The sequence below is a fragment of the Carettochelys insculpta genome, chromosome 30 (assembly GCF_033958435.1).
Source record: "Carettochelys insculpta isolate YL-2023 chromosome 30, ASM3395843v1, whole genome shotgun sequence".
Lineage (NCBI taxonomy): Eukaryota > Metazoa > Chordata > Testudines > Carettochelyidae > Carettochelys > Carettochelys insculpta.
Window position 1 is genome coordinate 5,093,114 of NC_134166.1, and position 12,512 is coordinate 5,105,625.

Below are 12,512 nucleotides of genomic sequence, written 5' to 3' on the forward strand. Positions count from 1 at the left end.
GTTCTCATGCACAGGACACAGTGTAAATGACCCACAAATCTGCCTCTGCCTTTGGGCAGCTAGTCCCCAGCCTATGCCAGCCAGCTACCTTCTCAGGGGTGTCTGCGTCACTCAGCCATTGCATATGTGTGTGGCCACAGGGGGGCAGGGATGGTGCTGCAAACCTACGATGAACGTGGAATTAAAGAAGACACTAACCACACCTTCCCGTTTAGTGGTAGTGCACAAAATGCTTTGCAAAGGAGGTCAGATTCAGCAATGCCATTTTACAAGTGGGGAAACTGAGGCAATGCACAAGGTCAATTGATGAAGCCAGACCCCACCCCCAGTTTGCTGACGTGCCAGCCCAATGCTCTAGCCACTAGGTCACACTGCCTATACCAGCATGAGGGGGAAAAAAACCATAGACCCCAGGCTTTAAGTCCCTCACCGTAGCACCATCCCCTACCCCACACTTCCCCACCCCCCACAACAATGTCACAAAAATCCCAAGACTGCTTTAAAAGCTAATAGATTTTTTTAAGCTCTTTTCTTTTTGTGCCATCAGCTTTTTGAAGGCAGAAGGCTGGGCCACAGGGAGTGTTATGCAGCTTGAGGGTTTTTTTTTTTTTCTTTTTCGAAAGGCAGGTTGTGCTTAGCACTTAATCTGGTGACTCCAGACGCTGGCCATTTAAGACCAACACTAACTATTGCCACTGTGGTAATTTAAAAGAAAAATTCAGCCAGGTGTTCCCAGCTGCTTGGCTTCTTTGCAGCCGTCTGGCTTGGTGCTGGGTTAGCAGCGACAAAGCATTACAATGGGGCATCTTCACAAAAAACACGTTTCTCCGAGCTGTTGGTTGGGCCTCTGTGTTAAGTATGTGTTAGCAGAAGACACAGGCTCATGTGGCCCCTGCAGTGAGCAGGGCGTGCAGAGTGGGAAGAGGGTCAGCAAACCTACACTTGGGCTGGCCTGGAGCTGAACCAGTCCCCCATTGTCATTTAGAGCACCCTTGGGGCTGCTCTAAACCATTGGCTCAGTGGGGTGGCAGCTCCCGAACAGATCGCAGCAAGGCCTGGGGCATGGTCCCCTGGCTGGATGAGGGTGAGGGAAAGGTGGACACCAGCTGTGAGTTGGGGCAGTCTCCCATCACGTCTCCCACCTGGCCCTGATGCTGTGCCTATGCTGGGGTGACAGTGTGTGGTGGGAAGCAGAAACTCCTCATCACAACAGGCTCGTAACACACCCCCCGCACCCTCAGCTCCAAGTGCCAGCAGGGGCCACTTGGTAGCTAGCACCATGCATCACAGCTCTGCATTTAACAATGCTCCTAAGCCCCTCCTGGTCCTTCCCTGAGAAGGCTGGGCTGTTTTCCACCCCTGGGCCCAGATTCGCCTGAAACCACAATTGCCTGCTGGGTTTGGCAGCCACAGGGTCCAGCGGATGGGCTCCAAATAGATCTGGCAGCAGTGCTGGACCCCTCCCTGCCGGTGGTGGGAGCCAAGGGGCAGGGTGAGGAGGGATGTGGCCCGGATCAGGGCTAGCAGTGGGGTATAAATAGTTGCCATTGAGCCAGGGGGCTGCACCAGGCAGCAGCAGAGCATCCTACAAGAGAGCCCCAAGCAAGCAGCTGCCACCATGAAGACACTCACCCTGGTGACCTTGCTGGGGCTGGTGACCCTGTGCCTTTGCCGTGGAGGTGAGAGGGGTCAGGTGCGGGGAGATGCAGCCACTGGTGATGTTGGAGCCTGTGTCCTTCCAGGGGCTTTGAAAAGCTGAGCCCAGCGAGTCCCTGGTGCAGGAGCAATTGGAGGTTATTGGGCAAGGGGCTTCTTGCCAGGGGTAAGTTCTGCTCCCAGGACCACGGCCTCCAGGAAGAGGGAATTGAGTAGGGGCTCCAGCAGCCCTCAGCTCTTTGGTGACTAGGAGCACGAGGGACAGGGGAGTGGCCCAGAGACTGGAGCAGAGAACGGGGTTCAGAACTGCAGGTTGGCTGCCTGGCTCTGAGGAAGGAGTGTGTGTAGAGCTGGGCACTGGGCGACAGGATGCCTGGGTTCTTTGTTTGGTCCAGGGAGGGAGCCCAGGTAAGTGGGAGAAGGCGGCAGGACTCCTGGGTCCTCGGCCCAGTTCTGTCCCTCACCAGCTGCGTGACTGGAAGCAAGTCCTCGGGTATCTCCCAGCACCTGGAACCAGGGCAGCAAAGTCCTTCAAGTCCAGGGTCATCTGAAACCCTCAGCCCAAGCGCTTCATTCACCCTTTGGGTGTCAGCTGCCCTCACAGCCGAACTTGAAGCAACTCCCTGGCCCTCTCCATGCATAGCCGCCATGCTGCTAGGGCTCTTGGCTCAGCCGAGAGCAAAGTGCTGCTTCCAAGCACTGCGGTGGAGGTGAGAGAGTGTTGGCCAGTGGTTAGAGCACGGCGCTGCGATTGTAACGACAGAGCAAATCTGCCTCAGTTTCCCCATGTGTGCCAATGGGAATAACTACGCAGCTGTAGCCCGCCCTGGTGGGGGTGGCAGGATTCCTGTCCAGGGACTGTGAGATCTTTGCCTCCTGGTGCAAGGGATTTGCACAGTGCCACATGCTGTGCGGAGCTCTGTCCCCTTTAGAACAGCTTGGGCTCCCAGCCGGGCCCCGGCAGGAGAGGAGCCTGCAGCCTCAGCGGCTCACCAGTGACAGGGGCTGTATTGTAACCGCCTTGCTCTCCCTGCCTTGCAGACTCGGCTCATTCCAACAGTGCCAACGACTCGCCCAGCTCTGAAGGTGAGGCCCAGCTGGGGGCAAGCCAGCTTTGCAGCCTGCCATTTGGGGGGACCGTCCCACAGGGCTCACAGAAGCCCTGGCCCCTGTTCCAGAGCCAAGATCCCAGCTCTACTCAGAGGGAACGTGGGTCTAGCACTGCGGGGGGGGGGGCAGGAGTCGGGACTGATGGGGGGTCTAGTCCCAGCTCAGGGCAGTGGTTAGAGCAGGTGGGATAGGGACTCAGGACTCTTCAGTTGTCAGGGAGGGGAGTGGGATCTAGTGGTTAGAGTGGGGTTGAGGAGTGGGACTCGGGAGTCCCGAGTTCTGTTTCTGGCCATATGATAACAAGGGTGGACAATTTGCCCTGTCCTATGTGGCTGCTCTGTGCCGGGGATCCCCACCTCAGTCATGCAGGCCACTCCCGTTCTCAACTGATTGCCTCATGCCTCCTTTCTCCTCTGTGCAGCATTCGTCTCCAAGCAGGACAGCGCCGAGGTGGTGAAGAGACACAAACGGAACTACGTCTACAGCAGGTAAAGCCCCGAGTGTGTCCCACAGGTGTGTCGTCCACCAGCAACGGGCACTGGGGTCCCCTTGCCAAAGGAGAAGGGAGCTAGACAGGCTCAGCCCAGCTGAGGGTCTCGCCAGGCCCCCTGTTCCCTTAGCCACCCCAGAATCAGTTACTGATTCAGCCTCCTTGCTGCACCTGCCCCTCCTGTTCTCAGGGTCAGCTCCCGAGGGCGGAGATACTTCTCTCTCATTTGGCAGGGCTGTGAGAGCACAGCTGGCTGGTCTGCTCCCTTCCAGCCTCAGACCCTGCAGTCCCAACAGCCCTGGATCCATCTCCAGCCTCAAGGCATCTGACTCCCTACTGCAGCGGACACCTCCCCTAAATTCCTTTCCGGAGCCTGGGCTAAGTGATATGCCCAAGGTCACGCAGTGAGTCCACAGCAGAGCAGGGACCCTACCCCTTTTTTCCTACCATCCAAGCTAGTGCACTAACTACTGGGCACCCATTCCTGGACCCAGGGATTGTCTTTTATCAGTTAAGGCCCCGCTGAAGCACACCCAGTAATTTTGGGCCCAGCTCTAGTGTGAATAGTGTGAATAGGATCTCCTGGCCTATAGCTCATACAGTATGTGAGGTTGCGGCTTTGGCTGCTTTTTGTCAGGGGACCTACCCACATCCTGGGAACACAGAGGCACCTGAATTAGAGCCAGAAAAGTGAATTGCTGACTTCCTGCTCTAAACTGTGGCATGCTGCTTTCACCCCAGAGCTAGCTGCATTCAGCCCTGGAGTACTCATCCCTGTGTACCATTCCTGAGGGCTGTTTGGGGGTGGAAAGCAGCAGCTGTTTAACAGTTACCAGGATTAATTTGCCCTGGACCGATATGCAGCCACCTCTGGGGTGGAACTGGGTGGTTCTTTACGCCCATAGCGCACAGGCGTAAAAGCGGCTGGGTTCCAACCCAGAGGGGTGCGTGTTCCCGCTACATTGGTCCCTTAAGCACGGGGAGACCTCGCTACCAATCATCCACCCGCAGGTTCTACGATGTCATCCAGGACCCCCTGGAGGGCAAGCGCGAGGTCTGCGAGCTCAACCCCGACTGCGACGAGTTGGCTGACCACATCGGCTTCCAGGAGGCCTACAGGCGATTCTATGGGCCCGTCTAGACCTTTCCGACCCTGAGACCACCCAAGTCACCCACAGCCTGCGGGGAAGCGAGACAGAGGACTTGACCCCAAAGCACCTTGGGGACCAGAGCCAGCTTTGGCCCCAGGCTGTTCGTACCTGTGTTAAACATTCGAGTTTTTCGGCCTGAAGCTGCTGGGCCACCTCTGCTCCTTGTCCTGAGCCCGGCGCACTTGTGCGTGTGTCTATAATGCCTTCCTGGCTGTTTCCTTTGCAGGCCAGCCACGCGGTGCTGGTTTATCCTATGGAATGTTTCCTTAGCAATGTGGGAGAAAATAAACTGGTGGAACAGTGCTGTGGTCTCGGTCACTGGGCCGAACAAAGAGAGGCGGGGCAGTAGACGGGGGTGGTAAAAGGGGACTTAGGAGCCCAGGGTTCAACCGGTAGCTCAGAGTCACCCTGGAGGAAAGGCCAAGTGCCTCCCTGCCTCGGTTTCCTCCAGCTTTAAACTGAGGCCTGTGATACCACTCTGCCTCCCAGGGCTAAACCTGGGCTAGTGAAGGACTCATGCTATTAAATTTATTCGGGCAGAAGCTGGCAAGGGCTGGAGGTGTGATGCAGCTGTCACACAGTGGAGGGGGATTACAGAGCCCCTTACCCCCCTCTGCAGGCAGCTGTGACTTTCAGCCAGCAGGTGGAACAGAAGGTTTAGTTAACTGCGTGGCACAGATTTGTCGGCTCGGAAGCCAGGAGCAGTCAGTACAGTCCAGCTTGGGGAGAGGGGGCCCAGAGGGGAATCAGAGCCCTGGCCCTGCCCCTGCCTCCCCAGACTGCAGCATTCCCAGGAACCTGATTCAAATCCAAACAGCAGGCCCCTCCTCCAGGCTTCGTCCTGCTTCCTGAGCAAAAGGTGTCATCTGGTCACCCCCGACTCCAGGACATAGGTGACAAAGAGTATGCCATTGTGGCGTTCTGTGGCCAGGGCTGGGGGGCCACAAACTGGGGAAGATGTGGGCAAATTAGAGAAGATCCAGAAAATACCCACAAAACCGATTCTGGGTCTAGGAAACATGACCACTGAGGGAAACTTGAAAGCGCTGGGTTTGTTTAGTTGAAAAGAGACGGCTGAGCGGGGACATGAGAAGAGCGTTCAAGTACCTAAAAGGTTGTTACAAAGAGGTGGGTGGGAAAACTATTCGCCTTAGCTGCTGAGGCTAGGCCGAGACGCAATGGCAGCAAGGGCGGTTTAGGTTAGACCTTGGGAAAAATGTCGAAACTGTCAGCGGGTTACACACGGGAATAAATTGCCTAGGGAGGGTGAGGGATCTCCAGCACTGGAAACGTTTAAGAGCTGGTTAGCCATATCTGTCAGGGATGAGCTCTTCTAGGACGTACTCGGCCCTGCCGGCTGGGCAGGGGTCTGGACTTGATGCCCTCTCATGGGCCCTTCCAGTTCTCGTGATCTCTGATTCACTGAAGCCTTTAGGAGGCTACAGGCCAATTCTAAAGCACAACGCAGGAGCGGCATCTGGGCTAGAGCTGGAGGAGGAGAAAAGAGCAGCTGAGCAGATGGGAAACCAGCCCTTACAACCAGGGCTGTCCGGGGACCTATGCAGCATTATGATACGGCTGCCCCATGCCCGGGTATTGAGGGCTGTGGGCGGAGAAGGCAGGAGGGGCGGGGGGGGGGGGATACAAAGGGCCCGCTGCGCAGCAGAACCCCTTGGCCCATTGCTGACAGGCAGCAAGCTGTGGCTTTGCAGCCTCGTGGGGACGGATGAGGCAGCAAAGGCTACCAAGGTGCACAGTGGCGGAGGGCAGAGTGCCTCCTGGACCTCCCCCAGCAAGCACTGCACCAGCACATATGGCTCCTGCCTCAGGTGAGGGCAGCACCCAGCTCGTCGTCCCTGCTGTCCCAGCAGTGCCCCGCATTTTCAGGTGCCCTACACAGCTGCCTGTCCCTGAGCACAGCTCAGCTCCCGCAGGCAGTGGCTGACACGCCACAGGCAAGATGCTGCCGTTTAGCTTCCTGCAGCCCTGACTAACCCTCCTGCCTTGCTCTGTGTGCACCTCAGAGATTCGCTGGCTCAGGTCCCTGCCTGCTCCTCCCTCTGCCCCACCCCGGGAGCTTTTGTTTGGGCACAGAACCGGGTCTAACCCCACCCTCACCCCAGCTCCCTGGAGACCAGGTTCTAGGCTCCAGCCCTACCCCCACACCGGCTTCTTCCCGGGGTGGTGCTCAGAGTAGCTCCACTGAGGTTATTTCAAAGTTTGTCCCCCCTCCCCCGGCCCCAACCCCATCATAAACCCAGAAAGCAGCCTGGTTCCCAGCCCCTCCTGTGACAGGCAGTAAACTGCACTCCCCGCTGGAGCCAGGCATCACACCCAGGCGTGGTGTCTCTCAGCCCCTCTTCAGCAACCCGCCAAAGGACACAGGGGCCCGAGATGGCACCACAGCATTCGGGTCCTCGCCGGCTGGGAAAGGCGGGACCCCTCAGTGTTAACCTAACCCACACACCGGGGTGGGTCGCTGTCCCATGGCAGGGCACCTAGCCCACCCACAGAGAACAAATGTCTCCTCGGCAGCCTTAGAGGGAAGGCAGCTGGTTTTTAGCTTAAACTAGAACAGCTCCTGCACTAAGCTCCAGAGGACCCAGGTTCTAGGCAGAAGCTGAGGTGGGGGTACGTGACCAGAGGGCCTGGCCCCCTACGGCTCCTCTCCTCAACACTCTGGGGAAAAAAATAACACAATCGGTTTGGGTTGGATGTTTCTTCCAGTTCCGATTTAACGCTGCTCCTGCCGCACACGCAGCCACGTGGTTATAAACCGAGCCCTCCCCAGGCGGCCTGGTGCAGCCGATCACGTTCAAGCCAAGGGGCCGTCCCGGAGGGATGGACAGACACAGGGACAGGCATGTTTGGTACCTGCCCCAACGCAGCAGCTCCGATCTGATGCTGATGAGCTGATAAGCAGCAGCCAAACTCCAGCTGCCAGCGTGTCCCTCTCAGTTGCACTTCAGGCCATCTCCCCGCTGGGGAAGGGCAGCCAAACCTCATTGAACGGTAGCAGTGGAGAAGCCAGAGATCCATTCAGCCCCTGGAATGGCTGCAGGTGGCTCCCGACGCTATGTCCTCCCGGGATTTCCTTGGGAGACTGTTCCTTTGCAGCAAGGAACCAGGTTGGATCCCTTTAAATACCGTGGGAGCCGTCTAGTGTGGAAGCTGCCCACACTGAGCAGTGCTACTAGCCTGGCAGGTCTGCAAAGAGGAGGTGCTCATGGCTACGCGGCGAAGGGGATTAGCCATAACATAACGCAGAGCTCAGAGGCAGCAGACCAGCCTCCTAGGAAGGGCCTCCAGAGGGCTCCAAAAACAGCTAAAGGGGCATCTGTCCATTCCGAGTCCCCACGCCCGGCAGTCCCTGAGATTTACATATCTGGGTCCAACCACATCACCCGGCTTCTGTCGTCTGCTCTGGGCCCACGTTTCGCCCAGGAAGCACATGGCATGAAAGGCTAAGTTAAGCCAACGGGAGCAGGTAAGTTCTTGACACTGGCTCGAATATTTCCCGTCCAAAGAGGGGTTTCGAGTCTGGGTTCCTTCCCCAGAGCAACAGGCCAGGCTGGACTCCTCCCAGCGCCGCCTGCAATACAATCTAGGTGACAACTACGGCAGGCCTGGGGCTCTAGTGTGTTTGCCCTTTCGGTGCATGAGAACACAGCAAGGAAGCTGCTTTAGGAAACAGCCTCACCCTGCAGGACACAGGAAGACAACAGCTCATCTAGCCCACACTCCAGCCATTGAGCCAAAAGCCTCTATAAAGTCAGCCAACAGCTATTACCACCATTTTACCAACGGGGAAACTGAGGCACAAGAGTGACTGCCGGCTGCTGGCTCACAAGCTGAGCCCCGTAAAGAGCCCGGACCTTTTGCCTCCCTGTCCAGAGCTTTATCTCCTAGGCCACACTGCCACGCCCGTCTCCTGCCCAGCGTTTGGTGCCATCACATCAAACCCCGCGCAACCTGAGTGAGGAGCAGTTTGTTCTATGTCAGCGAGAACATCATCCCACCAGCCCAGAGCCGGGGCAGGGCCGAATATTCCTCAGCTATGGTGGCTTCAGAGAGGCCAAGGATCAGGGCCTTTACACAGGCCTAGCTACGCCTGGGAGTCTGAGCTGTGCATCTCGCCATTTGACCCCCTCCACCTGGGCCTTGCACACTGCCGATGCAACACAGCCCAAAGTCCAACACCCACAGCACCAGCAGGGAACCGGAAGACGCCTGATCCCTCCCCGGTCGCCGGCTCTAACCACTCGACCACGTTCTCGTGCAGAGCTGGAAGTGGACCTGCCTGGCGGGCGGCCAGAGCAACCGGCCCACACACACACAGTCTCCAGCTCTAACTGCCAGGCCCCACAGCCACGCAGGTGGTTTGTCCACCATGAAGGCTGCCTTGTGGTTCTGCCCCTGCAGGGCTCTGAAATTCAAGCCCCTTGGGTGAGAAATAACCGAGGAGCCGCAGCTGTTGCGGGGCGGGTGCGCCAGCTGCTGTTGTCTGGCTTCGACCGCTGGAGAAAGGGGCGACAATGAATGTCGACAAGCACCTGTGTTTCTTCCACCCAGGGGTGATAGTAAATCCCAGGAGCACAGCAGCATCCCAGGCAGCCCCTCGCAACACACAGGGCCTCTAACGCTGTACCTCCACCCCACCGCCAACCCAGTTAAGTGTCTCTGCATGAGCAGAGGTGGACCTGGGGTCTGCAAGCAGCAGCAGTGACTTGCTACAGCCGTAGCCAGCCATGGCTCCAAGCTACAGGACTTACCCCAGTCCCCGCAGGCCTCCATCAGTGATGCTCCATCCATTTCAATGAAGCAACGCTAGTTTACACCTGCCGCTGGGTAACTGGAGGCTGATCCAGCACAGAACACATCGGGGTGTCTCAAAACACTTGGACTCAGCCTGGGCTGGGGTGCGGGGTGGGCTGTCACTGGAACTGACTTACCCGTTGCTGCTGGAATATTGGCCTAGGTGCACCATGGAGGGGGCTGGATCTACTGTAGCATGAGGAGAGCGCCGGGTGGCAATGGCTCAGTAACTGCAGGGGCACAGGACTCGGGTGACTGCCCAGGAGAGCTTCACCCAGCTGATTAGCAGAGCACCCACAGCCTGTCGCTCTACTGGTGGTGCACATCCACATATGCCTTGGTGCAGGCAACAAAATTTATTCTGCCCACGGCTGGAAGAAGTTAGAGGGAGCCCTGCAGAAGGAGCCTTGCAAAAATTACTACCACTACCACTTGGGGGGGGGGGGGGCAAGGTCATCCATACACTCTGCCAGTAGATGGCCACCTAAGAGGGAGTCTGTGGCCATCTCTAACCTTTAGGCGTCACTGCTAAGCCATGTGGGCAGCTGGCAGCAGCCTAGATCACAAGTGCTCAGTGCACACCCTGCTCAGGGAGGAGAGGACCCGATGCTGGGTGTGGGGGCGGGGGGGCCTTGCCAGCCCCGTGAAGCATGAAGCTGTATCAGAGCCACTTTATTTTGCTTGGCAGTGGAGGCACTGGTGGGTGGAGTCCAGCGAAGGCCAGTAGCTGCCATCAGCCAATATTCTGCTTTGCAGCATTCACTGTAAGTTGAGTGCTCAAGCAGCTGCCCAGGAGCACTTCAGGTGCTGCCCAGCTGATTGGTGGCGCACCCACAGCCAGCAGCGTGTGTGTCTACAGGAGGTGCACATCCACACATACCTCGGTGCACAGAACAAAATTTATTCCACACATGGATAACAAAAAAATCTCGGGGAACCCTGCTGCTCTGACCCCGTCGGGGGCTGGCACAGTCCTGCCTCAGGGCCTGAGAAATACAGACTATGCAGCAGTTTAGACGGACGTGGCTACACATACCCCTGCCTACTTTTTGTTGCTTTAGCTCCCGCACAGGCTGGAGTCAAGGGTAAAGCAAGTGGTGCCGGATCAGGCCCTTCAACAGAGACTGGTGTGCGGCCTGGGCAGTGCCGGCTCGGTTGCAGTCCGTGGGCGCTGGGCCACCCGTTTCCCAGGTGGACAGGTTCTCACCCGCTCACTGCAGAACTTTCATCAATGACTGGGTACGTGCGAGGCGGCCAGTCAGGGTGCCCTCTAAGCCGAGCACTTGGGCAGCCACCCAAGAGAGCTTCAGGTGCCGCCCAGGTGATTAGCAGAGCGCTCACAGCCAGCAGCATGTGTTTCCATGGGTGGTGCACAGCTACACATGCCTCGGTGCACATAAAATTGATTCCGCCCATGAGCAGCAACACTGATTCAGACCCATTTGAGTCTCCAGCGATTTCAGCACAGTGGCTTGTGCCAAGTCCCCAATCTAGTGCAGAGACTGGCGGTGCTGGATGCATGAAGAGTAGGGGAACCAAGTCTGGGAGAGTCCTCCAAGCAGCCCAGCCCTGGCAGGGGGCGGTTTGTTCACTTTGCCTTACCGAGGTCCTCCCACCTGCCTTGTAAATCAACCTTTGCCTTTAGCGCCTGGAAAAAAGCACCTAAGCACCACGCAAGGGTGTTAAAGCATCTTAGATCTGACTCTACAATACGCCTCCCACTGCTCCCACAGCCCCCTGGCACTGGTGGAAAACACCACCACTCCCATCCGGGAGCATCGCATGCCTGGCGAGCCGTGGAAATTAATCAGGCCTCTAACATTTGCCTATTGCACTCACTGCCTCTACCAGCTCCTCCTCTGCACTTTCAGGAACCACTTAAATCTACTCCCTGTCCTACCCTGGCTCCGCTGGCTCCCCAGCAGACCCCACGTTCCTGTCACACACTAACCGGCCCCTCCAGCCAAGGCTGGGGCATTTGCTTTCCACCACCTCAAATTTCAACCTCTTCCTCGCCCCCTTTACCTCTCCACAATTCAGCCTTGTGGCTACGGCGCTGTCCCACACCATCACCCCTCTGGATTCTCTCAGCTACGCCCCCGGCCTGGTGGCTGAGGAGGACTCTCGGGGCAGGTTTCCCCCAGGTGCTGAGCCCTGGAGAGGTGGGGATCTCAGGTGAGGCAGCACTCGTCGATTCCAAGACTCCTGCTGCAACGCTGAGCACTCAGCGCGCCCTGGCTTCCCCACAGGCTGGAGGCAGAGCGGCATGAGACCCTGCAGGGCCAGGCGGAGGTGTGAGTCCCAGGGCAAGGGAGACAGATCAGCGGGTGTTCTGTGGAACTCCTCGCCGGAGGAAGTTGTGAAGACCAGGACTTGAACAGGGTTCAAAACAGAGCTAGAGAAATTCCTGGAGGCCAGGCCCATCTGTGGCTGTTAGCCAGGAGGGGTAGGAATGGGGTCCCAGCCTCTGTTTGTCATCAGCAGGAAATGGGCGACAGGGGAGGGACCACTGGATGACTCCTGCCCTGTTCACTCCCCCAGGGGCACCTGCCTTTGACCTCTGTTGGAAGACAGGACACTGGGCTAGCTGGACCTGTGAGCTATCAGTGCCTGTGTTCTTACATAGCTCAGCTCCTGCTCCCCTCCAGCCACCGGGGCTTGTCATGGGGGTGGACATCCCCAGCAGGGGATGGGAGGCAAATTTTGGCCGGCACTGAAAGCTCAGGGAAGAGCCTATGCAGCAGGAGAGCCTGACACGCAAACCGTCCACCAGCGTCGCCCGGGTGGGGATACAGAACGTCTCCTGGGACGGGCCACTGAGGAGCAGGCAGAGGGAGACCGTGCGCTGTGAGCCAGAAGGAGGTGGTCAAATACACGGTGAGCATTTAGCAATGGAGGACCCGTCCTGCCAGCTGACAGGCTCTGCCCCACACAGCCACGCGCTCAGCCCCAGATTGACTGCGACCCAGCTGCTCCCCACAGTGCCCTTTGCTGCCAAAGACAAACGCTGCCCCTTGCCCCAGCTCTTCTGGCTTCTTCATGCCAGTGCCACTGCCATGGGGTCAGGGCTGTCTTTACAGCATAGGGTACCCTATTTGGAGGTCTGAGAGTGGGTGGCCACTGCGGGGGGAGCGGGGGTGCTGTGGGAGCAGGAGCAGGGCAAGAAGACAGGCGTGGGACTTGGGGGGGTGCTCCAGCTGCCACCAGCCCCACACCCGAGGGAGAGATCGAGGCTGGAGATTAGAAAAACTGCATCCCCAGGAGGGAGGTGAAGCACTGGAATGTGTTAC

The 12,512-nt window shown here is 57.9% G+C and overlaps 1 protein-coding gene across 1 annotated transcript; it reads left to right on the forward strand.

Annotated features, from left to right (window-relative positions):
* The first annotated feature begins 1,603 nt into the window (after positions 1-1,603).
* On the forward strand, positions 1,604-4,527 carry BGLAP (bone gamma-carboxyglutamate protein). The gene is made up of 4 exons (XM_074981319.1): positions 1,604-1,679; positions 2,698-2,742; positions 3,188-3,254; positions 4,268-4,527. Exons 1-4 carry the CDS (start codon positions 1,619-1,621, stop codon positions 4,395-4,397), a joined length of 303 nt encoding a protein of 100 aa, XP_074837420.1. The 5' UTR covers positions 1,604-1,618; the 3' UTR covers positions 4,398-4,527.
* The last annotated feature ends 7,985 nt before the right edge of the window (positions 4,528-12,512 follow it).

Bases quoted from the DNA above. Each gene is read 5' to 3' on its own strand.
- BGLAP (XM_074981319.1), top strand. From the start codon at position 1,619: ATGAAGACACTCACCCTGGTGACCTTGCTGGGGCTGGTGACCCTGTGC. The intron at 2,743-3,187 runs GTGAGGCCCAGC...TCCTCTGTGCAG, and splicing joins CGACTCGCCCAGCTCTGAAG to CATTCGTCTCCAAGCAGGAC. The intron at 3,255-4,267 runs GTAAAGCCCCGA...ATCCACCCGCAG, and splicing joins CGGAACTACGTCTACAGCAG to GTTCTACGATGTCATCCAGG.